The following is a 27,330-nucleotide window of genomic DNA, read 5'->3' on the forward strand; positions in this document are numbered from 1 at the left end:
TAGAAACTGATCAGCCATGATGTCAGCCATGATGTCCTCATAGAAACTGATCAGCCATGATGTCCTCATAGAAACTGATCAGCAATGATGTCAGCCATGATGTCCTCATAGAAACTGATCAGCCATGATGTCCACATAGAAACTGATCAGCCATGATGTCAGTCATGATGTCCACATAGAAACTGATCAGCAATGATGTCCTCATAGAAATTGATCAGCAATGATGTCCACATAGAAACTGATCAGCCATGATGTCCACATAGAAACTGATCAGCAATGATGTCCACATAGAAACTGATCAGCCATGATGTCAGCCATGATGTCCACATAGAAACTGATCAGCCATGATGTCCACATAGAAACTGATCAGCCATGATGTCAGTCATGATGTCCACATAGAAATTGATCAGCCATGATGTCCTCATAGAAACTGATCAGCAATGATGTCCACATAGAAACTGATCAGCCATGATGTCCACATAGAAACTGATCAGCCATGATGTCCTCATAGAAACTGATCAGCCATGATGTCAGTCATGATGTCCTCATAGAAACTGATCAGCCATGATGTCCACATAGAAATTGATCAGCCATGATGTCCACATAGAAACTGATCAGCAATGATGTCCACATAGAAACTGATCAGCCATAATGTCCTCATAGAAACTGATCAGCAATGATGTCAGTCATGATGTCCACATAGAAACTGATCAGCCATGATGTCAGTCATGATGTCCACATAGAAACTGATCAGTCATGATGTCCACATAGAAACTGATCAGCCATGATGTCCACATAGAAACTGATCAGCCATGATGTCCACATAGAAACTGATCAGCAATGATGTCCACATAGAAACTGATCAGCCATGATGTCCACATAGAAACTGATCAGCCATGATGTCCACATAGAAACTGATCAGCCATGATGTCAGCCATGATGTCCTCATAGAAACTGATCAGCCATGATGTCCTCATAGAAACTGATCAGCCATGATGTCAGCCATGATGTCCTCATAGAAACTGATCAGCCATGATGTCAGCCATGATGTCCTCATAGAAACTGATCAGCCATGATGTCCACATAGAAACTGATCAGCAATGATGTCAGCCATGATGTCCTCATAGAAACTGATCAGCCATGATGTCCACATAGAAACTGATCAGCCATGATGTCCACATAGAAACTGATCAGCAATGATGTCAGCCATGATGTCCTCATAGAAACTGATCAGCCATGATGTCAGCCATGATGTCCACATAGAAACTGATCAGCCATGATGTCCACATAGAAACTGATCAGCCATGATGTCCTCATAGAAACTGATCAGCCATGATGTCCACATAGAAACTGATCAGCCATGATGTCCACATAGAAACTGATCAGCCATGATGTCAGCCATGATGTCCACATAGAAACTGATCAGCCATGATGTCCTCATAGAAACTGATCAGCCATGATGTCCTCATAGAAACTGATCAGCCATGATGTCCACATAGAAACTGATCAGCCATGATGTCCACATAGAAACTGATCAGCCATGATGTCAGTCATGATGTCCACATAGAAACTGATCAGTCATGATGTCCACATAGAAACTGATCAGCCATGATGTCAGTCATGATGTCCACATAGAAACTGATCAGCCATGATGTCAGTCATGATGTCCACATAGAAACTGATCAGTCATGATGTCCACATAGAAATTGATCAGCAATGATGTCAGCCATGGTGTCCTCATAGAAACTGATCAGCCATGATGTCCTCACAGAAACTGATCAGCCATGATGTCCTCATAGAAACTGATCAGCCATGATGTCCACATAGAAACTGATCAGCCATGATGTCAGCCATGATGTCCACATAGAAACTGATCAGCCATGATGTCAGCCATGATGTCCACATAGAAACTGATCAGCCATGATGTCCACATAGAAACTGATCAGCCATGATGTCCACATAGAAACTGATCAGCCATGATGTCAGTCATGATGTCCACATAGAAACTGATCAGCCATGATGTCCTCATAGAAACTGATCAGCCATGATGTCCACATAGAAACTGATCAGCCATGATGTCCACATAGAAACTGATCAGCCATGATGTCCTCTCGCTGGAGCGGAGGTGACATTCGTGCATCTTCTTACTGTGTTGCATTGCATTGTACTGTGTTGTATTGTATTGTACTGCGTTGTATTGTATTGTACTGCGTTGTATTGTATTGTACTGTGTTGCATTGCATTGTACTGTGTTGCATTGTATTGTACTGTGTTGCATTGCATTGTACTGTGTTGTATTGTATTGTACTGTGTTGTATTGTATTGTACTGTGTTGTATTGTATTGTACTGTGTTGCATTGTATTGTACTGTGTTGCATTGTATTGTACTGTATTGTATTGTACTGTGTTGCATTGTATTGTACTGTATTGCATTGTATTGTACTGTGTTGTATTGCATTGTATTGTATTGTACTGTGTTGCATTGTATTGTACTGTGTTGCATTGTATTGTACTGTATTGCATTGTATTGTACTGTATTGTATTGTACTGTGTTGCATTGCATTGTACTGTGTTGCATTGCATCGTACTGTATTGCATTGTATTGTACTGTGTTGCATTGCATCGTACTGTGTTGTATTGTACTGTGTTGTACTGTGTTGCATTGTATTGTACTGTGTACAACAAATACTGATGTTGTTTTGTTTTTGTTTTTTTGGTTGGTATAATGTTCAAATACTAATACAAAAAAGTTTTGCTTCAGTAATCGAGTTACTTTTGTATGGAATCAACTGCCACCTCAGCTAAAACAAGCAACATCTGCTAACTCATTCAAGAATCAACAGGGCAATTCTTACAAAAGGCTTAGACATTTGTAGAGAGTTTGACGAATAAATAAACTGTAAATGAAGAGTCAAACCTTGACCAAACTCACTACCAAAATAATGTTATAAAACAAAGAATGGAGTGTTTCAAATCTTCGAAGCTTGCTTTGTCCGTATCCTCCTCCTCCTCCTCCTCCTCCTCCTCCTACTATCGTTCCCCCATCTTCACCTGTCACGGAGCGCAAGAACAGTGGTCCTGCTCTGCATTTCCCCCAGCCGGTCATTTAAGAGTTTGTGAAGAAATATATTTGAGCAACCGTCCCGTCCTCCTCGTTGGTTGAATGGTATGGTGTGTGATGTCTCATACTGCCCTGTCCTCATCGTTGGTTGAATGGTGTGGTGTGTGATGTCTCATACTGCCCTGTCCTCTTTGTTGGTTGAATGGTATGGTGTGTGATGTCTCATACTGCCCCGTCCTCTGTTGGTTGAATGGTATGGTGTGTGATGTCTCATACTGCCCTGTCCTCCTCGTTGGTTGAATGGTATGGTGTGTGATGTCTCATACTGCCCTGTCCTCCTCGTTGGTTGAATGGTATGGTGTGTGATGTCTCATACTGCCCTGTCCTCTTTGTTGGTTGAATGGTATGGTGTGTGATGTCTCATACTGCCCTGTCCTCTGTTGGTTGAATGGTATGGTGTGTGATGTCTCATACTGCCCTGTCCTCTGTTGGTTGAATGGTATGGTGTGTGATGTCTCATACTGCCCTGTCCTCATCGTTGGTTGAATGGTATGGTGTGTGATGTCTCATACTGCCCTGTCCTTACTGTTGGTTGAATGGTATGGTGTGTGATGTCTCATACTGCCCTGTCCTTACTGTTGGTTGAATGGTATGGTGTGTGATGTCTCATACTGCCCTGTCCTCTTTGTTGGTTGAATGGTATGGTGTGTGATGTCTCATACTGCCCTGTCCTCACCGTTGGTTGAATGGTATGGTGTGTGATGTCTCATACTGCCCTGTCCTCTTTGTTGGTTGAATGGTATGGTGTGTGATGTCTCATACTGCCCTGTCCTCACCGTTGGTTGAATGGTATGGTGTGTGATGTCTCATACTGCCCTGTCCTCTGTTGGTTGAATGGTATGGTGTGTGATGTCTCATACTGCCCTGTCCTCATCGTTGGTTGAATGGTATGGTGTGTGATGTCTCATACTGCCCTGTCCTCATCGTTGGTTGAATGGTATGGTGTGTGATGTCTCATACTGCCCTGTCCTCATCGTTGGTTGAATGGTATGGTGTGTGATGTCTCATACTGCCCTGTCCTCATCGTTGGTTGAATGGTATGGTGTGTGATGTCTCATACTGCCCTGTCCTCACCGTTGGTTGAATGGTATGGTGTGTGATGTCTCATACTGCCCTGTCCTCTGTTGGTTGAATGGTATGGTGTGTGATGTCTCATACTGCCCTGTCCTCATCGTTGGTTGAATGGTATGGTGTGTGATGTCTCATACTGCCCTGTCCTCACCGTTGGTTGAATGGTATGGTGTGTGATGTCTCATACTGCCCTGTCCTCATCGTTGGTTGAATGGTATGGTGTGTGATGTCTCATACTGCCCTGTCCTCACCGTTGGTTGAATGGTATGGTGTGTGATGTCTCATACTGCCCTGTCCTCACCGTTGGTTGAATGGTATGGTGTGTGATGTCTCATACTGCCCTGTCCTCTGTTGGTTGAATGGTATGGTGTGTGATGTCTCATACTGCCCTGTCCTCTGTTGGTTGAATGGTATGGTGTGTGATGTCTCATACTGCCCTGTCCTCATCGTTGGTTGAATGGTATGGTGTGTGATGTCTCATACTGCCCCGTCCTCACCGTTGGTTGAATGGTATGGTGTGTGATGTCTCATACTGTCCTGTCCTCTGTTGGTTGAATGGTATGGTGTGTGATGTCTCATACTGCCTCATCCTCATCGTTGGTTGAATGGTATGGTGTGTGATGTCTCATACTGCCCTGTCCTCATCGTTGGTTGAATGGTATGGTGTGTGATGTCTCATACTGCCCTGTCCTCACCGTTGGTTGAATGGTATGGTGTGTGATGTCTCATACTGCCCTGTCCTCACCGTTGGTTGAATGGTATGGTGTGTGATGTCTCATACTGCCCTGTCCTGTTTGTTGGTTGAATGGTATGGTGTGTGATGTCTCATACTGCCCTGTCCTCACCGTTGGTTGAATGGTATGGTGTGTGATGTCTCATACTGCCCTGTCCTCATCGTTGGTTGAATGGTATGGTGTGTGATGTCTCATACTGCCCTGTCCTCACCGTTGGTTGAATGGTATGGTGTGTGATGTCTCATACTGCCCTGTCCTCACCGTTGGTTGAATGGTATGGTGTGTGATGTCTCATACTGCCCTGTCCTCTTTGTTGGTTGAATGGTATGGTGTGTGATGTCTCATACTGCCCTGTCCTCTGTTGGTTGAATGGTATGGTGTGTGATGCTCATACTGCCCTGTCCTCTGTTGGTTGAATGGTATGGTGTGTGATGTCTCATACTGCCCTGTCCTCTGTTGGTTGAATGGTATGGTGTGTGATGTCTCATACTGCCCCGTCCTCTGTTGGTTGAATGGTATGGTGTGTGATGTCTCATACTGCCCTGTCCTCACCGTTGGTTGAATGGTATGGTGTGTGATGTCTCATACTGCCCTGTCCTCTGTTGGTTGAATGGTATGGTGTGTGATGTCTCATACTGCCCTGTCCTCTGTTAGTTGAATGGTATGGTGTGTGATGTCTCATACTGCCCTGTCCTCATCGTTGGTTGAATGGTATGGTGTGTGATGTCTCATACTGCCCTGTCCTCCTCGTTGGTTGAATGGTATGGTGTGTGATGTCTCATACTGCCCCGTCCTCTGTTGGTTGAATGGTATGGTGTGTGATGTCTCATACTGCCCTGTCCTCTGTTAGTTGAATGGTATGGTGTGTGATGTCTCATACTGCCCTGTCCTCACCGTTGGTTGAATGGTATGGTGTGTGATGTCTCATACTGCCCTGTCCTCACCGTTGGTTGAATGGTATGGTGTGTGATGTCTCATACTGCCCTGTCCTCTGTTGGTTGAATGGTATGGTGTGTGATGTCTCATACTGCCCTGTCCTCTGTTGGTTGAATGGTATGGTGTGTGATGTCTCATACTGCCCTGTCCTCTTTGTTAGTTGAATGGTATGGTGTGTGATGTCTCATACTGCCCTGTCCTCTGTTGGTTGAATGGTATGGTGTGTGATGTCTCATACTGCCCTGTCCTCTGTTGGTTGAATGGTATGGTGTGTGATGTCTCATACTGCCCTGTCCTCTGTTGGTTGAATGGTATGGTGTGTGATGTCTCATACTGCCCTGTCCTCTGTTGGTTGAATGGTATGGTGTGTGATGTCTCATACTGCCCTGTCCTCTGTTGGTTGAATGGTATGGTGTGTGATGTCTCATACTGCCCTGTCCTCTGTTGGTTGAATGGTATGGTGTGTGATGTCTCATACTGCCCTGTCCTCTGTTGGTTGAATGGTATGGTGTGTGATGTCTCATACTGCCCTGTCCTCACCGTTGGTTGAATGGTATGGTGTGTGATGTCTCATACTGCCCTGTCCTCTGTTAGTTGAATGGTATGGTGTGTGATGTCTCATACTGCCCTGTCCTCATCGTTGGTGGAATGGTATGGTGTGTGATGTCTCATACTGCCCTGTCCTCTGTTAGTTGAATGGTATGGTGTGTGATGTCTCATACTGCCCTGTCCTCTGTTGGTTGAATGGTATGGTGTGTGATGTCTCATACTGCCCTGTCCTCATCGTTGGTTGAATGGTATGGTGTGTGATGTCTCATACTGCCCTGTCCTCTGTTGGTTGAATGGTATGGTGTGTGATGTCTCATACTGCCCTGTCCTCTGTTGGTTGAATGGTATGGTGTGTGATGTCTCATACTGCCCTGTCCTCATCGTTGGTTGAATGGTATGGTGTGTGATGTCTCATACTGCCCTGTCCTCACCGTTGGTTGAATGGTATGGTGTGTGATGTCTCATACTGCCCTGTCCTCATCGTTGGTTGAATGGTATGGTGTGTGATGTCTCATACTGCCCTGTCCTCACCGTTGGTTGAATGGTATGGTGTGTGATGTCTCATACTGCCCTGTCCTCACCGTTGGTTGAATGGTATGGTGTGTGATGTCTCATACTGCCCTGTCCTCTGTTGGTTGAATGGTATGGTGTGTGATGTCTCATACTGCCCTGTCCTCTGTTGGTTGAATGGTATGGTGTGTGATGTCTCATACTGCCCTGTCCTCATCGTTGGTTGAATGGTATGGTGTGTGATGTCTCATACTGCCCCGTCCTCACCGTTGGTTGAATGGTATGGTGTGTGATGTCTCATACTGCCCTGTCCTCTGTTGGTTGAATGGTATGGTGTGTGATGTCTCATACTGCCTCATCCTCATCGTTGGTTGAATGGTATGGTGTGTGATGTCTCATACTGCCCTGTCCTCATCGTTGGTTGAATGGTATGGTGTGTGATGTCTCATACTGCCCTGTCCTCACCGTTGGTTGAATGGTATGGTGTGTGATGTCTCATACTGCCCTGTCCTCACCGTTGGTTGAATGGTATGGTGTGTGATGTCTCATACTGCCCTGTCCTGTTTGTTGGTTGAATGGTATGGTGTGTGATGTCTCATACTGCCCTGTCCTCACCGTTGGTTGAATGGTATGGTGTGTGATGTCTCATACTGCCCTGTCCTCATCGTTGGTTGAATGGTATGGTGTGTGATGTCTCATACTGCCCTGTCCTCACCGTTGGTTGAATGGTATGGTGTGTGATGTCTCATACTGCCCTGTCCTCACCGTTGGTTGAATGGTATGGTGTGTGATGTCTCATACTGCCCTGTCCTCACCGTTGGTTGAATGGTATGGTGTGTGATGTCTCATACTGCCCTGTCCTCTGTTGGTTGAATGGTATGGTGTGTGATGCTCATACTGCCCTGTCCTCTGTTGGTTGAATGGTATGGTGTGTGATGTCTCATACTGCCCTGTCCTCTGTTGGTTGAATGGTATGGTGTGTGATGTCTCATACTGCCCCGTCCTCTGTTGGTTGAATGGTATGGTGTGTGATGTCTCATACTGCCCTGTCCTCACCGTTGGTTGAATGGTATGGTGTGTGATGTCTCATACTGCCCTGTCCTCATCGTTGGTTGAATGGTATGGTGTGTGATGTCTCATACTGCCCTGTCCTCTGTTGGTTGAATGGTATGGTGTGTGATGTCTCATACTGCCCTGTCCTCTGTTAGTTGAATGGTATGGTGTGTGATGTCTCATACTGCCCTGTCCTCATCGTTGGTTGAATGGTATGGTGTGTGATGTCTCATACTGCCCTGTCCTCCTCGTTGGTTGAATGGTATGGTGTGTGATGTCTCATACTGCCCCGTCCTCTGTTGGTTGAATGGTATGGTGTGTGATGTCTCATACTGCCCTGTCCTCTGTTAGTTGAATGGTATGGTGTGTGATGTCTCATACTGCCCTGTCCTCACCGTTGGTTGAATGGTATGGTGTGTGATGTCTCATACTGCCCTGTCCTCACCGTTGGTTGAATGGTATGGTGTGTGATGTCTCATACTGCCCTGTCCTCACCGTTGGTTGAATGGTATGGTGTGTGATGTCTCATACTGCCCCGTCCTCTGTTGGTTGAATGGTATGGTGTGTGATGTCTCATACTGCCCTGTCCTCTGTTGGTTGAATGGTATGGTGTGTGATGTCTCATACTGCCCTGTCCTCTTTGTTAGTTGAATGGTATGGTGTGTGATGTCTCATACTGCCCTGTCCTCTGTTGGTTGAATGGTATGGTGTGTGATGTCTCATACTGCCCTGTCCTCTGTTGGTTGAATGGTATGGTGTGTGATGTCTCATACTGCCCTGTCCTCTGTTGGTTGAATGGTATGGTGTGTGATGTCTCATACTGCCCTGTCCTCTGTTGGTTGAATGGTATGGTGTGTGATGTCTCATACTGCCCTGTCCTCACCGTTGGTTGAATGGTATGGTGTGTGATGTCTCATACTGCCCTGTCCTCTGTTAGTTGAATGGTATGGTGTGTGATGTCTCATACTGCCCTGTCCTCATCGTTGGTTGAATGGTATGGTGTGTGATGTCTCATACTGCCCTGTCCTCTGTTAGTGGAATGGTATGGTGTGTGATGTCTCATACTGCCCTGTCCTCTGTTGGTTGAATGGTATGGTGTGCGATGTCTCATACTGCCCTGTCCTCATCGTTGGTTGAATGGTATGGTGTGTGATGTCTCATACTGCCCTGTCCTCTGTTGGTTGAATGGTATGGTGTGTGATGTCTCATACTGCCCTGTCCTGTTTGTTGGTTGAATGGTATGGTGTGTGATGTCTCATACTGCCCTGTCCTCTGTTGGTTGAATGGTATGGTGTGTGATGTCTCATACTGCCCTGTCCTCATCGTTGGTTGAATGGTATGGTGTGTGATGTCTCATACTGCCCTGTCCTCTGTTGGTTGAATGGTATGGTGTGTGATGTCTCATACTGCCCTGTCCTCACTGTTGGTTGAATGGTATGGTGTGTGATGTCTCATACTGCCCCGTCCTGTTTTTTGGTTGAATGGTATGGTGTGTGATGTCTCATACTGCCCTGTCCTCATCGTTGGTTGAATGGTATGGCGTTGTGATGTCTCATACTGCCCTGTCCTCATCGTTGGTTGAATGGTATGGTGTGTGATGTCTCATACTGCCCTGTCCTCATCGTTGGTTGAATGGTATGGTGTGTGATGTCTCATACTGCCCTGTCCTCATCGTTGGTTGAATGGTATGGTGTGTGATGTCTCATACTGCCCTGTCCTCATCGTTGGTTGAATGGTATGGTGTGTGATGTCTCATACTGCCCTGTCCTCTTTGTTGGTTGAATGGTATGGTGTGTGATGTCTCATACTGCCCTGTCCTCTGTTGGTTGAATGGTATGGTGTGTGATGTCTCATACTGCCCTGTCCTCATCGTTGGTTGAATGGTATGGTGTGTGATGTCTCATACTGCCCTGTCCTCTGTTGGTTGAATGGTATGGTGTGTGATGTCTCATACTGCCCTGTCCTCTGTTGGTTGAATGGTATGGTGTGTGATGTCTCATACTGCCCTGTCCTCTGTTGGTTGAATGGTATGGTGTGTGATGTCTCATACTGCCCTGTCCTCACCGTTGGTTGAATGGTATGGTGTGTGATGTCTCATACTGCCCTGTCCTCTGTCGGTTGAATGGTATGGTGTGTGATGTCTCATACTGCCCTGTCCTCCTCGTTGGTTGAATGGTATGGTGTGTGATGTCTCATACTGCCCTGTCCTCATCGTTGGTTGAATGGTATGGTGTGTGATGTCTCATACTGCCCTGTCCTCATCGTTGGTTGAATGGTATGGTGTGTGATGTCTCATACTGCCCTGTCCTCATCGTTGGTTGAATGGTATGGTGTGTGATGTCTCATACTGCCCTGTCCTCTGTTGGTTGAATGGTATGGTGTGTGATGTCTCATACTGCCCTGTCCTCATCGTTGGTTGAATGGTATGGTGTGTGATGTCTCATACTGCCCTGTCCTCTCGTTGGTTGAATGGTATGGTGTGTGATGTCTCATACTGCCCTGTCCTCTGTTGGTTGAATGGTATGGTGTGTGATGTCTCATACTGCCCTGTCCTCACCGTTGGTTGAATGGTATGGTGTGTGATGTCTCATACTGCCCTGTCCTCTGTTGGTTGAATGGTATGGTGTGTGATGTCTCATACTGCCCTGTCCTCTTGTTGGTTGAATGGTATGGTGTGTGATGTCTCATACTGCCCTGTCCTCATCGTTGGTTGAATGGTATGGTGTGTGATGTCTCATACTGCCCTGTCCTCACCGTTGGTTGAATGGTATGGTGTGTGATGTCTCATACTGCCCTGTCCTCTGTTGGTTGAATGGTATGGTGTGTGATGTCTCATACTGCCCTGTCCTCACCGTTGGTTGAATGGTATGGTGTGTGATGTCTCATACTGCCCTGTCCTCTGTTGGTTGAATGGTATGGTGTGTGATGTCTCATACTGCCCTGTCCTCATCGTTGGTTGAATGGTATGGTGTGTGATGTCTCATACTGCCCTGTCCTCATCGTTGGTTGAATGGTATGGTGTGTGATGTCTCATACTGCCCTGTCCTCTCGTTGGTTGAATGGTATGGTGTGTGATGTCTCATACTGCCCTGTCCTCTGTTGGTTGAATGGTATGGTGTGTGATGTCTCATACTGCCCTGTCCTCACCGTTGGTTGAATGGTATGGTGTGTGATGTCTCATACTGCCCTGTCCTCTGTTGGTTGAATGGTATGGTGTGTGATGTCTCATACTGCCCTGTCCTCATCGTTGGTTGAATGGTATGGTGTGTGATGTCTCATACTGCCCTGTCCTCTGTTGGTTGAATGGTATGGTGTGTGATGTCTCATACTGCCCTGTCCTCATCGTTGGTTGAATGGTATGGTGTGTGATGTCTCATACTGCCCTGTCCTCATCGTTGGTTGAATGGTATGGTGTGTGATGTCTCATACTGCCCTGTCCTCATCGTTGGTTGAATGGTATGGTGTGTGATGTCTCATACTGCCCTGTCCTCTGTTGGTTGAATGGTATGGTGTGTGATGTCTCATACTGCCCTGTCCTCATCGTTGGTTGAATGGTATGGTGTGTGATGTCTCATACTGCCCTGTCCTCACTGTTGGTTGAATGGTATGGTGTGTGATGTCTCATACTGCCCCGTCCTGTTTTTTGGTTGAATGGTATGGTGTGTGATGTCTCATACTGCCCTGTCCTCATCGTTGGTTGAATGGTATGGTGTGTGATGTCTCATACTGCCCTGTCCTCTTTGTTAGTTGAATGGTATGGTGTGTGATGTCTCATACTGCCCTGTCCTCTTTGTTGGTTGAATGGTATGGTGTGTGATGTCTCATACTGCCCTGTCCTCATCGTTGGTTGAATGGTATGGTGTGTGATGTCTCATACTGCCCCTGTTATCATTTCTTCCTTATTGTTCGGTTGTTTTGCTGAAAGTCTCGGATCTGTTGTTCACACGCCCACTCATTGTGAAGCAGTCTTTGGATCGACATTGTTTGAACAAGTGATCAACCTGTCTCAACTTTGTGACCTTCATCAACACGGTGCGATGTGCCCTTCCGTCTCACAGCACCCCCCGTCCTCCACCCTCCCCGCTCCCCCTCCTACCCACCCCCACACGCCCACTCCACCCCACCACCTCCACCACCACCCCCTTCCTGCCCCCCCCCTCTCCCCTCCACACCCTGTCAGTGACTGGGCCACAGAGCGGTCAGTGTGACGGCGTGCCTGAATCACTGGGAGTGTCCACTGGCTGCCCTGGACCGTCCTGGTGGTGGGGAGGGGGGTGGAGGGTCGAGAGAGACAGAGAGGGAGAGAGAGAGAGAGAGTGGAGAGAGACTGAGAGAGGGAGAGAGAGACGGATAGATAGATACAGAAATAGAGAGAGAGGGGGGAGGGGAGAGAGAAGGGGAGCGAGGGAGAAAAAGTGAGAGTGAGACAGAGAGTGAGACAGAGAGAGGGGGGTGAGAGTGAGAAGAGGGGGAGACAGAGAGTGAGACAGAGAGAGAAACTACTTAGCGAGGGTGGGATACGAACCCGCACGCTCTGATTCTCTCACTTACACCAAGGCGGACGTGTTTTCATGGGGCCACCTCTCCACATTGCCCTGAATGTCGAAAACAAAAAGACTGACAGGTTGAGGTGTTTCTTGTGTCCTTTCGAGAAAACGCTTGTTCTTTGGGGATATCTAATTAAGTGTTGTCATGTCGGTAAAACTTCGTTCTTAGGAGTATCTAATTAAGTGTTGTCATGTTGGTAAAACGCTCGTTCTTGAAGGTATCTAATTAAGTGTTGTCCTGTTGGTAAAACGCTCGCCTTTGGAGGTATCTAATTAAGTGTTGTCCTGTTGGTAAAACGCTCGCCTTTGGAGGTATCTAATTAAGTGTTGTCCTGTTGGTAAAACGCTCGCTCTTGAAGGTATCTAATTAAGTGTTGTCATGTTGGTAAAACGCTCGCCTTTGGAGGTATCTAATTAAGTGTTGTCATGTTGGTAAAACGCTCGTTCTTAGGGGTATCTAATTAAGTGTTGTCCTGTTGGTAAAACGCTCGCCTTTGGAGGTATCTAATTAAGTGTTGTCCTGTTGGTAAAACGCTCGCCTTTGGAGGTATCTAATTAAGTGTTGTCCTCTCGGTGAAACGCTCGTTTTGTGGGGGTATCTAATTAAGTGTTGTCCTGTCGGTAAAACGCTCGCTCTTTGAGGTATCTAAGTGTTGTCTTGTTGGTAAAACGCTCGCTCTTTGAGGTATCTAATTAAGTGTTGTCATGTCGGCAAAACGCTTGTTCTTGGGGGTATCTAATTAAGTGTTGTCATGTCGGCAAAACGCTTGTTCTTGGGGGTATCTAATTAAGTGTTGTCATGTCGGCAAAACGCTTGTTCTTGGGGGTATCTAATTAAGTTGTCATGTCGGCAAAACGCTTGTTCTTGGGGGTATCTAATTAAGTGTTGTCATGTTGGCAAAACGCTTGTTCTTGGGGGTATCTAATTAAGTGTTGTCATGTCGGCAAAACGCTTGTTCTTGGGGGGTATCTAATCATCCACTGTGCTGGCAATCTTTTGGTGACCCCAATAACTGTTTCTCGGTCTTTCTCTCTCTGTCTCCGTTTGTTAGTGTGTGTGTGTGTGTGTGTGTGTGTGTGTGTGTGTGTGTGTGTGTGTGTGTGTGTGTGTCCTTCTGTCACTGTCTGTCTGTCTGTCCCACCCTCTCTCTCTCTCTCTCTCTCTCTCTGTGTCTCTTACAGAATGACCCCCTACAGCAAGGGGCTTTGGCCTCCATCTGAATAAATATCATTAGCATTATCGTTATCTCTCTTTCTCTCCTTCTCTCTCACAGACACAGGCACGCACACGCACACACACGCACACCACACACACACACACACACACACACACACACACACACACACACACACACACTGGGGAGGGGCAAAGCGACAGCAAGGGCTGAAGCATCGTGGCCGGGCGTGACTCCTTCACCAGAACACAGCCGTCAGGGTGCACAGGCACAACCTTCACTGGATCTTCAAGGTGGTCACTTGTGTCCGACAATGGTCAGCAGATGAAGCAACTGCTGTCCCGACTATCTGGACGAGAACTTTGTTAGTTCGGAGAGTGGCATGTACAAGTTACGTCGCGACTCTTTCGGCCCAAGAGGGATTTTAGACAGTCGGCGTTGGGATGGGTCCCAGAGGCTGCAGCACAAAAAGAGCAAGTGCTATCTTGCCGCCTGGTTTGTTGAGAGTCATGGTCCTTCACAAAGGACTAAGCTGTAGTAAATGAATCCCAACTGTAGTGTGTGAAGGAAACAGCGCTGAGGAAACCTTTTGAACGTGTGGCAGCAAAACTACAAAGAGAAAAAAGACAACAACAAATCGTTTACCAGCAAGATGGGAATGGTGTCTCTGCATTCGACGTTTCCCATGAATTAGCGTCTGTGTTGCTTTAAACACAACGTTTCTGCGTTTTTCCGGCGAGGTTTAAAAAATCATTATTTATTTATTTATTAATCTATTTGTTAACTCTCTGACGGCTGTCTGTTTTCACCGGGACTCCACGCCACTCTTCCCTGGTCTGTCCTCCACCCATGCTGCCATCCTCACACCGCGGACAGTCCCAGTCCTGTGTGTGACGGTGTGAGGACCAGGCTGAAGTCACACTGTGTGACGGTGTGAGGACCAGGCTGATGTCACACTGTGTGACGGTGTGAGGACCAAGCTGAAGTCACACTGTTGTGTGAGGACCAGGCTGAAGTCAGACTGTGGTGTGAGGACCAGGCTGAAGTCACACTGTGTGGTGTGAGGACCAGGCTAAAGTCACACTGTGTGGTGTAAGGACCAAGCTGACGTCACACTGTGTGGTGTGAGGACCAGGCTAAAGTCACACTGTGTGACGGTGTGAGGACCAGGCTGAAGTCACACTGTGTGGTGTGAGGGCCAAGCTGAAGTCACACTGTGTGGTGTGAGGGCCAAGCTGAAGTCACACTGTGGTGTGAGGACCAGGCTGAAGTCACACTGTGTGTGGTGTGAGGACCAAGCTGAAGTCACACTGTGTGTGGTGTGAGGACCAGGCTGAAGTCACACTGTGGTGTGAGGACCAAGCGGCAGTGAAGCTGAATCAGTTGCAAGACCGAGAAGATCGAAATCAGACACCAGAGCAATGGCAGACTTCAGGGACGATGCTGCTTCAGTGGCTGTGAGTGACGGTGGACAGTGGGAGAGAGGTGAACAGCACGGTGACTTAAGGCCGGAAACAGGCGGTACACAGGGCACAGGATACAGCAACGTAAAACAGGAAACAGCCGGTACGCATGGCACAGGATACAGCAACGTAAAACAGGAAACAGCCGGTACGCATGGCACAGGATACAGCAACGTAAAACAGGAAACAGCCGGTACGCATGGCACAGGATACAGCAACGTAAAACAGGAAACAGCCGGTACGCATGGCACAGGATACAGCAACGTAAAACAGGAAACAGACGGTACACATGGCACAGGATACAGCAACGTAAAACAGGAAACAGCCGGTACGCATGGCACAGGATACAGCAACGTAAAACAGGAAACAGCCGGTACGCATGGCACAGGATACAGCAACGTAAAACAGGAAACAGACGGTACACATGGCACAGGATACAGCAACGTAAAACAGGAAACAGGCGGTACACATGGCACAGGATACAGCAACGTAAAACAGGAAACAAGTGGTACACATGGCACAGGATACAGCAACGTAAAACAGGAAAGTGACAGTACACATGGCACAGGATACAGCAACGTAAAACAGGAAAGTGACAGTACACATGGCACAGGATACAGCAACGTAAAACAGGAAAGTGACAGTACACATGGCACAGGATACAGCAACGTAAAACAGGAAACAGGCGGTACACATGGCACAGGATACAGCAACGTAAAACAGGAAACAGGCGGTACACATGGCACAGGATACAGCAACGTAAAACAGGAAACAGACGGTAAAAATGAGACAAGGCAATGCGTCTTAAAACAGGAAACAGGCGGTAAAAACGGGTCAGAGCAATGTACCTTAAGACCTAAAACAGACGGAAAAAATGGAACAAGACATTGTGACTTAAATCACGAAACAGAAGGTAAAAATGGGACAGGGCACAATGCCTTAACACAGGAAACAAACAGCGAAAATGGGACAAGACACTGTGACTTAAAACAGGAAAGAGAGGGTACAAACGGGAGAAAACACGGTGACTTAAGACAGGAAACGGACAGTGAAAATAGTCAGAAAGGGGCAGAGGTCGGTGACTTAAGACAGGAAACGGACGTAAATATCTCGCAAGGAGCGGATGACAGCCGTGACTCAAGACAGGAATCAGGAAGGTATCAGACGTGTGGCAGGACGGGACAAAGTGCTGAGCAGTGTGAGTCATCACTGAGCCTCAGTGTCCACGATGTTGACGTCTTGCTGTGAGTGCATCACGTGTCTGTCAGTACAAAACAGACCCAAGTGGGTACACTAGAAACACATCGAATCAAACAGTGTCATTGTCATGAAATCTTCGGGTCTGTAACATGCTGTAAAGTGTAACTGCATTCATTCGGGTCTGTAACATGCTGTAAAGTGTAACTGCATTCATTCGGGTCTGTAACATGCTGTAAAGTGTAACTGCATTCATTCGGGTCTGTAACATGCTGTAAAGGGTAACTGCATTCATTCGGGTCTGTAACATGCTGTAAAGTGTAACTGCATTCATTCAGGTCTGTAACATGCTGTAAAGTGTAACTGCATTCATTCGGGTCTGTAACATGCTGTAAAGTGTAACTGCATTCATTCAGGTCTGTAACATGCTGTAAAGTGTAACTGCATTCATTCAGGTCTGTAACATGCTGTAAAGTGTAACTGCATTCATTCGGGTCTGTAACATGCTGTAAAGTGTAACTGCATTCATTCAGGTCTGTAACATGCTGTAAAGTGTAACTGCATTCATTCAGGTCTGTAACATGCTGTAAAGTGTAACTGCATTCATTCGGGTCTGTAACATGCTGTAAAGTGTAACTGCATTCATTCGGGTCTGTAACATGCTGTAAAGTGTAACTGCATTCATTCAGGTCTGTAACATGCTGTAAAGTGTAACTGCATTCATTCAGGTCTGTAACATGCTGTAAAGTGTAACTGCATTCATTCAGGTCTGTAACATGCTGTAAAGGTAACTCCATTCATTCAGGTCTGTAACATGCTGTAAAGTGTAACTGCATTCATTCGGGTCTGTAACATGCTGTAAAGTGTAACTGCATTCATTCAGGTCTGTAACATGCTGTAAAGTGTAACTGCATTCATTCGGGTCTGTAACATGCTGTAAAGTGTAACTGCATTCATTTCGGTCTGTAACATGCTGTAAAGGGTAACTGCATTCATTCAGGTCTGTAACATGCTGTAAAGTGTAACTGCATTCATTTCGGTCTGTAACATGCTGTAAAGTGTAACTGCATTCATTTCGGTCTGTAACATGCTGTAAAGGGTAACTGCATTCATTCGGGTCTGTAACATGCTGTAAAGTGTAACTGCATTCATTCGGGTCTGTAACATGCTGTAAAGTGTAACTGCATCAACTGTCAGTTTGTACGTGGATGGGATAGAAACCTAATCGAATAGAATACTTCATTGCCACGAAATGTTCATGTCTATAAAACATTGCAGGTGCATCAGTTGTCAGTCTGCATGCAAACAGAACAGGACAGAACCAACACCCATAGAAATAAATCATTGTCAGGAAACCTTCAGGTCTATGTAACACTGTAAGTGTATCACTTGTAAGTCTGTATGCAAACAGAATGCGACAGAAACAGAATCAAATAGAGTGGTTTATTGTCACGAAACCTTCAGGTCTGTGAGATACTTTAAGTGCATCGACTATAAGTCAGTATATGAATAGAAAGGGATATAAATAGATGAAGTAGAACACTTCCAGTTCATTTTCATGCAATGTCCATGTCCATAAAACATTGTAAGTGCATCAACTGTCAGTCTTGGTGGAGAGAGAGATAGGGGAACCAACTGTCAGTCTTGGTGGAGAGAGAGAAAGGGGAACCAACTGTCAGTCTTGGTGGAGAGAGAGAAAGGGGAACCAACTGTCACTCTTGGTGGAGAGAGAGAAAGGGGAACCAACTGTCAGTCTTGGTGGAGAGAGAGATAGGGGAACCAACTGTCACTCTTGGTGGAGAGAGAGATAGGGGAACCAACTGTCAGTCTTGGTGGAGAGAGAGAAAGGGGAACCAACTGTCAGTCTTGGTGGAGAGAGAGAAAGGGGAACCAACTGTCACTCTTGGTGGAGAGAGAGAAAGGGGAACCAACTGTCACTCTTGGTGGAGAGAGAGAAAGGGGCATCAACTGTCAGTCTTGGTGGAGAGAGAGAAAGGGGCATCAACTGTCAGTGGAGAGAGAGAAAGGGACACCAACTGTCAGTGGAGAGAGAGAAAGGGGCATCAACTGTCAGTGGAGAGAGAGAAAGGGGAACCAACTATCATTCTTGGTGGGAACTGAACAGAACAGAATCGTATAAACCAATTCATTGTCAGTGAATCCCCAGGTCTGTTAGACAGAACAATACATACAATGAAAAACCAAGTACTGGGAATGATTGTCCTACCTTTCGTAATATAGACTGCGACACATTACATCTCTCTCTCTCTCTCCTCTCTCTCTCTCCCTCCCTCTCTCTCTCTTTGTATTTTGCAGGACTTTTGTGGGGTTCTTCCTCGTTCGTCCGTTCGTTCCTTCATTCTTACATTTCTTCTATCCTTCCATCCACTAATTCCTTCATACCTCCAGTCTTCCTTTTTCTACTCCCCTCTGTCCTTCGCTCGTTCCTCCCTTTATGATTTCATTTCTGACACAGTAACTTCCTTCCAATTCTTCCTTCCTCCCTTCCTCCCTCTCTTCCTCCCTTCCTTCCTTCTTCCCTCCATCCCTTCTTCCCTCCATCCCTTCCTTCCTTCCTCCCTCCCTCCCTCCCTTCCTTCCTTCCTTCCTTCCTTCCTCTTTCCCTTCCTTCCTCCCTCCCTTCCTTCCACCCTCCCTCCCTTCCTCCCTCCCTCCCTTCCTTCCACCCTCCCTCCCTTCCTCCCTCCCTTCCTTTCTTCTTTCCACGTCCATCCCTCCCTCCCTTCCTTCCTCTCTCCCTCCCTCCCTTCCTTCCTTCCATCCTCCCTCCCCCACTCCCTTGCACGTGGTGTTGTTGTGGTGCAGGGAGGACGAGAAGACGTATGCCCAGATCGAGAAGCAGTTCCGTGCAGTGGCAGGGCCCAGCGGGTCGCTGGACAGGGACACGTTCAGAAAGGCCCTGCACGTGAAAAAGGTAAGGAGGTCACTGCACTGTGTCACTGCACTGGAAGATGTCGCTGCTGCTTTCTCTCCATCATTTTTGTTGATGGTGGTGGTGGTTGTGGTGTTATTGTTGTGTGTGTGTGTGTGTGTGTGTGTGTGTGTGTGTGTGTGTGTGTGTGTGTGTGTTTGTGTGTGTGACAGTGTGTGTGTGTATGTGTTTGTGTCTTTGTGTCTGTGTGTCTGTGTACAAGGAATATAGGGGGAGAGGTTGGGGAGGGGATATCAATTAAAAAAAAATACAAACACAACATAAATTGGAAATCACAGAAGCAATGTGTGTGTGTGTGTGTGTGTGTGTGTGTGTGTGTGTGTGTGTGTGTTGCAGTCTTACTTCGCGGAGCGGCTCTTCGAGCTGTTTGACGACGACAACAGTGGCAGCATCGACCTGAACGAGTTGCTGCAGGGCCTGAAGACCCTGACGAAGGGCACCCCCTCAGAGAAACTCCACTTCCTCTTCAGGATCTATGACGCCGACAGTCAGTACTGCTCTCTCTTTCCTTACCGTCACGTGCACACAGGCACGCACCGCGCGCACGCAAACATTCACGGCACCCTACATATGCGCGCTGATAATCGCAGGCAGGCAGGCAGGCAGGCAGGCAGGCAAACACACACACACACACACACACACACACACACACACACACACACACACACTTTAGCACGCGCACACACAGCATGCGGATGCCATCCCATAAATCCCATCACCGTATTGTGTGTACCCAAATCAACCCACCCCCACTCCCCTGGCACTGTCAGCCATGAGGGGCTGACTCTGTGGTGTCTTCCCTGACTGACCCTGTTCTGTTCCCTGACTGACCCTGACCCCTGACTGACCCTGTTCTGTTCCCTGACTGACCCTGACCCCTGACTGACCCTGTTCTGTTCCCTGACTGACCCTGTTCCCTGACTGACCCTGTTCCCTGACTGACCCTGTGATGTTCCCTGACTGACCCTGTTCCCTGACTGACCCTGTGATGCCGATTGTTGCAGTGTTTATGATCGGGGAGGAGGGTGGTCAGAGTGTTTATGATCGGGGAGGAAGGTGGTCAGAGTGTTTATGATCGGGGAGGAGGGTGGTCAGAGTGTTTATGATCGGGGAGGAGGGTGGTCAGAGTGTTTATGATCGGGGAGGAGGGTGGTCAGAGTGTTTATGATCGGGGAGGAAGGTGGTCAGAGTGTTTATGATCAGGGAGGAGGGTGGTCAGAGTGTTTATGATCGGGGAGGAGGGTGGTCAGAGTGTTTATGATCGGGGAGGAGGGTGGTCAGAGTGTTTATGATCGGGGAGGAAGGTGGTCAGAGTGTTTATGATCGGGGAGGAGGGTGGTTAGAGTGTTTATGATCGGGGAGGAAGGTGGTCAGTGTTTATGATCGGGGAGGAGGGTGGTCAGTGTTTATGATCGGGGAGGAGGGTGGTCAGAGTGTTTATGATCGGGGAGGAGGGTGGTCAGAGTGTTTATGATCGGGGAGGAGGGTGGTTAGAGTGTTTATGATCGGGGAGGAAGGTGGTCAGTGTTTATGATCGGGGAGGAGGGTGGTCAGTGTTTATGATCGGGGAGGAGGGTGGTCAGAGTGTTTATGATCGGGGAGGAGGGTGGTCAGAGTGTTTATGATCAGGAAGGAAGGCGGTCAGAGTGTTTATGATCGGGGAGGAAGGTGGTCAGTGTTTATGATCGGGGAGGAGGGTGGTCAGTGTTTATGATCGGGGAGGAGGGTGGTCAGAGTGTTTATGATTGGGGAGGAGGGTGGTTAGAGTGTTTATGATCGGGGAGGAGGGTGGTCAGTGTTTATGATCGGGGAGGAGGGTGGTCAGAGTGTTTATGATCGGGGAGGAGGGTGGTCAGAGTGTTTATGATCGGGGAGGAGGGTGGTCAGAGTGTTTATGATCGGGGAGGAGGGTGGTCAGAGTGTTTATGATCGGGGAGGAGGGTGGCAGAACGGTCAAGACACAGTGTGTGAGGGTGTGGGTTCGATCTCACCCTTTCTCCAAAGTCTGACTGGAAACTCAAACTGAGCGTTTCGTCATGTGGATGAGTCGGTTAACACAGGTCTTGTATGCAGCACGTAATTGGCGCACTGGAAAAAGAACCCTTGGCAACAAAAGTGTTGTCGTCTGGCAAAAGTCTGTAGACAAAGTCCACACTGATAAGTACAGAACTATGCATGCATAGTACTATACATGTATCTGACTCTGTGTGTGTGTGTGTGTGTGTGTGTGTGTGTGTGTGTGTGTGTGTGTGTGTGTGTGTGTGTGTGTGTGTGTGTGTGTGTGTGTGTGTGTGTGTGTGTGTGTGTGTGTGTGTGTGTGTGTGTGTGTGTGTGTGTGTGTGTGTGTGTGTCTGACTCTGTGTGTGTGTGTGTGTGTGTCAGACTCTGGCACCATCAGCCGGGAGGAGCTGCGCACGGTGCTGCAGTCCTGCATGGAGGAGTCGTCGCTGCACCTGAGCCAGGAGAACCTGGAGGCCCTCACGGACGTCCTCTTCCACGACGCCGACACTGACCGCTCCGGGTCCATCACTTTTGAGGAGCTCAGGTCTCAGCTGGAGAAACACCCCGGAGTCATGAACAACCTCACCATCAGGTGGGATGCTGGTGGTGGTGGTGGTGGTGGTGGTGGTTGGGGTGGTTGTGGTGGTGGTGGTGGTGGTTGTAGTGGTGGTGGTTGTGGTGATGGTAGTGGTTGGGGTGGTGGTAGTGGTGGTGGTTGTGGTAGTGGTGGTTTGTAGTGCTAGTGGTGGTAGTAGTGGTAGTGGTGTTGGTGGTGGTAGTGGCAGTGGTTGGGGTGATGGTAGTGGTGGTGCTAGTGGCGGTAGTAGTGGTTGTGGTGGTAGTATTAGCAGCAGCAGCAGCAGTAGTAGTAGTGGTACTCAGGACTCAGATGTTCTGGTGGTCATGGTCGAACATGACTATCGTGCAATGCATACTAGTAGTAGCAGTAACAGTAGTGGTAATAGTAGTAGTAGTAATAGTAGTAATGATCAAATCGCACCACCACCCCAGCACACCCCACACGGACCTCTCTCTCTGTGTTGTCAGCGTGGCTCAGTGGCTGACACCACCGACACAGGCCCGCTCCTCTGTCTCCATCCCCCGTCACCTGACCTTGACCTACTTTCAGAACAACAGGGTCAAGGTCTTCTTCACCCTTTTCTTCGTGCTCGTCAACATCGCTCTCTACATCATCAACGCCTGGTTGTACCGCGAATCCAACTGGTAAGTCATGCTGGTTGTGCCGGGAATTCATCTGGTAAGTCATGCTGGTTGTGCCGGGAATCCATCTGGTAAGTCATGCTGGTTGTACCGGGAATCCATCTGGTAAGTTGTGCTCGTTGTATGAATGAATGTATGAATGATATGGATACTTATATTTCCCATATCCTCCGTTGGAGGGTCATTTGCACAACAGGCTGTCTTCTGGGTAGAGCCGAGTGACGGCTGCCATCGGGCGCTCATCATTCGTTTCCTGTGTCATTTGATGAGATTTCAGGCACGCACACGTGCACACTCAGACAGACATTTTGCGTGTATGACCGTTTTGTTTATTTACCCCGCCATGTATGCAGCTACACTCCGTTTTCCGGGGTGTGCATGCTGGGTATGTTCTTGTTTCCATAACCCACTGAATGTTGACATGGAGTACAGGATCTTTATTGAGCGTATTTCATCTTCTGCCTGCGTATATACACGAGGGTGGTTCAGGCACCAGCAGGTCTGCACATATGTTGACCTGGGAGATCGGAAAAATCTCGACCCTCTACCCACCAGGCGCCGTTACCGAGATTCAAACACGGGACCCTCAGATTGAAAGTCTAACGCTTTAACCACTCGGCTATTGTGCCCGTCGTGCACCGGACATTCAGCTAGTAAGTTGTGCTGGTCACGTAAGGTGTCTGTTTCATCAATGGCTGGTTGTACCGGGAATTCAAGTGGTAAGACATGCTGGTCAGGTAAGGTGTCTGTTTCATCAATGGCTGGTTATACCGGGAATTCAAGTGGTAATACATGCTGGTCACGTAAGGTGTCTGTTTCATCAATGGCTGGTTATACCGGGAATTCAAGTGGTAAGACATGCTGGTCACGTAAGGTGTCTGTTTCATCAATGGCTGGTTGTACCGGGAATTCAAGTGGTAAGACATGCTGGTCACGTAAGGTGTCTGTTTCATCAATGGCTGGTTGTACCGGGAATTCAAGTGGTAAGACATGCTGGTCAGGTAAGGTGTCTGTTTCATCAGTGCCTGGTTATACCGGGAATTCAAGTGGTAAGACATGCTGGTCAGGTAAGGTGTCTGTTTCATCAATGGCTGGTTGTACCGGGAATTCAAGTGGTAAGACATGCTGGTCAGGTAAGGTGTCTGTTTCATCAATGGCTGGTTGTACCGGGAATTCAAGTGGTAAGACATGCTGGTCAGGTAAGGTGTCTGTTTCATCAATGGCTGGTTGTACCGGGAATTCAAGTGGTAAGACATGCTGGTCAGGTAAGGTGTCTGTTTCATCAATGGCTGGTTGTACCGGGAATTCAAGTGGTAAGACATGCTGGTCAGGTAAGGTGTCTGTTTCATCAATGGCTGGTTGTACCGGGAATTCAAGTGGTAAGACATGCTGGTCAGGTAAGGTGTCTGTTTCATCAATGGCTGGTTGTGCCGGGAATTCAAGTGGTAAGACATGCTGGTCACGTAAGGTGTCTGTTTCATCAATGGCTGGTTGTACCGGGAATTCAAGTGGTAAGACATGCTGCTCAGGTAAGGTGTCTGTTTCATCAGTGCCTGGTTATACCGGGAATTTAAGTGGTGAGACATGCTGGTCAGGTAAGGTGTCTATTTCATCAATGCTTGAATATACCGGGAATTCAAGTGGTAAGACATTCTTGAGGAGGCATCACTGCGTTCAGACAAATCCAGATAATTATAATTACGCCCTTTACAATCCAGATAATTATAATTACGCCCTTTGCCACATGTATCGAGATAGATGCCTGACCAGCAGCATAACCCAGCACGCCAGCCAGGCTTTGAGCGCATGTGTGTAAACATGTGTGTGCCTATCAGGGTGGATTTCTACAGAATTTTGCAAGAGGACAACACTTTATTTCTCCATGGCTTCTTTATCAGAGCGCCAAGAGCATGCTGCATGCTGCACACGGGACCTCGGTTTATCGTCACATCAGGATGACGTAAAATCGAGCTGAGCGACTCGTCATTCGGATGACACGATAAACAGAGGTCCCGTGTGCAGCACGCACTTTGCGCACTCATGGCAACGAGAGTGTTGTCCTCTAGCGAAATTCTGAAGAAGAAATCCATTCTGATAGGTACACAGATATGATTATGCATGCACTCAAATCTTGATTAAGCACTTTGGTTCATGCTGCTGGTCAAACATCTTGTAGATGTCCAGTGACCTGTGTGGGACTGATTGGTCACTACTTTAGTCTGGAATTTCTATTGGTCAAGAGTTGTTTTCTATTTATCAAGGATTATAAATGATGACTCATGCGATATAAAAATCACGTTCAAATTCAAAGATATATATTATATATATATATATATATATATATATATATATATATATATATATATATATACATACATACATACATACATATACTATGTGTGTGTATGTGTGTGTGAGAGACAGACAGACAGACAGACAGACAGAGACAGAGACAGATGGTCATATGCACATGCAGACACACAGAGGCTCTCTCTCTCTCTCTCTCTCTCTCTCTCTCTCTCTCTCTGCCTCTCTCTTCTGTTTCTCTGTGTGTGTGTGTGTCTCTCTCTCTCTCTCTCGCACACACACACACACACACACACACACACACACACACACACACACACACACACGCACACACACAAGCGCGTTGTTTCAGGTACATCATCATCGCGCGGGGTGGCGGCATGTGCCTCAACTTCAACTGTGCCTTCGTGCTGGTGCTGATGCTGCGGAAGAGCCTCACCTTCCTCAGGAACACGCCCCTCGTGCGCGTGCTGCCCTTTGACCAGCACGTGATGTTCCACAAGCTGGCCGGATACGCCATCGTCTTCTTTACCCTGGTCCACACTGGGGCACATCTGGGGAATGCAGGTCAGCTCTCAGTCTGTCGGCAAGTGTCGGGGCCTTACGGCTTTGTTGTTGTTGTTGTTAGTCTCGTTAGTGCTGCAGCCTTGGGGGTGGGGGTGGGGTGGGGGGCTAGTTAGCCTAGTTAGCCTTCCCAAGGTGGCAGAATGGTTAAGACGCTCAGCTGCCAGTACAGAGAGTCCGTGAGGGTGTGGGTTCGAATCCCGCTGTCGCCTTTTCTCCCAAGTTTGACTGGAAAATCAAACTGAGCGTCTAGTCTTTCGGATGAGACGATAAACCGAGGTCCCGTGCACAGCATGCACTTGGCGCACTGAAAAAGAACCTATGGCAACGAGAGTGTTGTTCTCTGGCAAAATTATGTAAACAGAAATCCACTCTGATAGGTACACAAAACATAGAAGCATGCACTCAAGGCCTGACCAGCGTGTTGGGTCATGCTGCTGTCAGGCATCTGTCTAGCAGATGTGCTGTGGCGCAAATGGATTTGTCCGAACGCAGTCATGCCTCCTTGTGAAAATGAAACTGAAACTGAAACTTGTCATTCTTGTTATCGTTTTTCCCTTGCTGAGAGCTGTGTGAGCAGTGGTTTCTGCACTGCAATGGAAAGTCATTTACTGCTGTCTTTTTGTGAAGGACTATGACTCTTAAACTTGGAGGCAACACTGTACTGGCTCTTAGTGCTGCAGCCTTTGGGGGGCTAGTTGACCCATGGGGACCAACCCGAGGCCGACTGTCCTAAAGCCCTCCTGGCCGAGAGAGTGGGGATGTAACTTGGGGCAAGGCAAGAATAGGAGGAGAATGACAGCTGGAAAGAGTGTGGAGGAGAAGGAGACAGCTGGAAAGAGGGTGGAGGAGAAGGAGACAGCTGGAAAGAGGGTGGAGGAGAAGGAGAATGACAGCTGGAAAGAGGGTGGAGGAGAAGGAGAGCTGGAAAGAGGGTGGAGGAGAATGACAGCTGGAAAGAGGGTGGAGGAGAATTACAACTGGAAAGAGGGTGGAGGAGAATGAGAGTGACAGCTGGAAAGAGGGTGGAGGAGAAGGAGACAGCTGGAAAGAGGGTGGAGGAGAAGGAGACAGCTGGAAAGAGGGTGGAGGAGAATGACAGCAGGAAAGAGGGTGGAGGAGAAGGAGACAGCTGGAAAGAGGGTGGAGGAGAAGGAGAATGACAGCTGGAAAGAGGGTGGAGGAGAAGGAGAGATACAGCTGGAAAGAGGATGGAGGAGAAGGAGAGTGACAGCTGGAAAGAGGGCAGAGGAGAAGGAGACAGCTGGAAAGAGGGTGGAGGAGAAGGAGAGTGACAGCTGGAAAGAGGATGGAGGAGAAGGAGAGAGACAGCTGGAAAGAGGGCGGAGGAGAAGGAGACAGCTGGAAAGAGGGAGGAGAAGGAGAGTGACAGCTGGAAAGAGGGAGGAGAAGGAGACAGCTGGAAAGAGGGTGGAGGGGAAGGAGAGAGACAGCTGGAAAGAGAGTGGAGGGGAAGGAGAATGACAGCTGGAAAGAGGGGAAGGAGAGAGACAGCTGGAAAGAGGGTGGAGGAGAAGGAGACAGCTGGAAAGAGGGTGGAGGAGAAGGAGAATTACAGCAGGAAAGAGGGTGGAGGAGAAGGAGAGTGACAGCTGGAAAGAGGGTGGAGGAGAAGGAGACAGCTGGAAAGAGGGTGGAGGAGAAGGAGAGAGACAGCTGGAAAGAGGATGGAGGAGAAGGAGAATGACAGCTGAAAAGAGGATGGAGGAGAAGGAGAGAGACAGCTGGAAAGAGAGTGGAGGAGAAGGAGAGTGACAGCTGGAAAGAGAGTGGAGGGGAAGGAGAATGACAGCTGGAAAGAGGGTAGAGGAGAAGGAGAGAGACAGCTGGAAAGAGGGTGGAGGAGAAGGAGAATGACAGCTGGAAAGAGGGTGGAGGAGAAGGAGAGTGACAGCTGGAAGAGGGTG

General features: G+C 47.9%; 1 protein-coding gene across 2 annotated transcripts in view; it reads left to right on the forward strand.

Annotated features, from left to right (window-relative positions):
• LOC143277887 (NADPH oxidase 5-like) overlaps nt 1-27,330 on the forward strand; it is an 81,329-nt gene that overhangs the window by 32,901 nt on the left and 21,098 nt on the right. For both annotated transcript variants that reach the window (XM_076582839.1, XM_076582840.1), the window contains 5 exons: nt 19,183-19,291; nt 19,646-19,796; nt 21,692-21,902; nt 22,358-22,534; nt 25,191-25,405. In XM_076582839.1, coding sequence (XP_076438954.1) covers nt 19,183-19,291; nt 19,646-19,796; nt 21,692-21,902; nt 22,358-22,534; nt 25,191-25,405 — 863 coding nt within the window. The remainder of the gene's footprint in view (nt 1-19,182; nt 19,292-19,645; nt 19,797-21,691; nt 21,903-22,357; nt 22,535-25,190; nt 25,406-27,330) is intronic.

Source organism: Babylonia areolata, chromosome 35, assembly GCF_041734735.1.
Source record: "Babylonia areolata isolate BAREFJ2019XMU chromosome 35, ASM4173473v1, whole genome shotgun sequence".
Classification (NCBI taxonomy): Eukaryota; Metazoa; Mollusca; class Gastropoda; order Neogastropoda; family Buccinidae; genus Babylonia; species Babylonia areolata.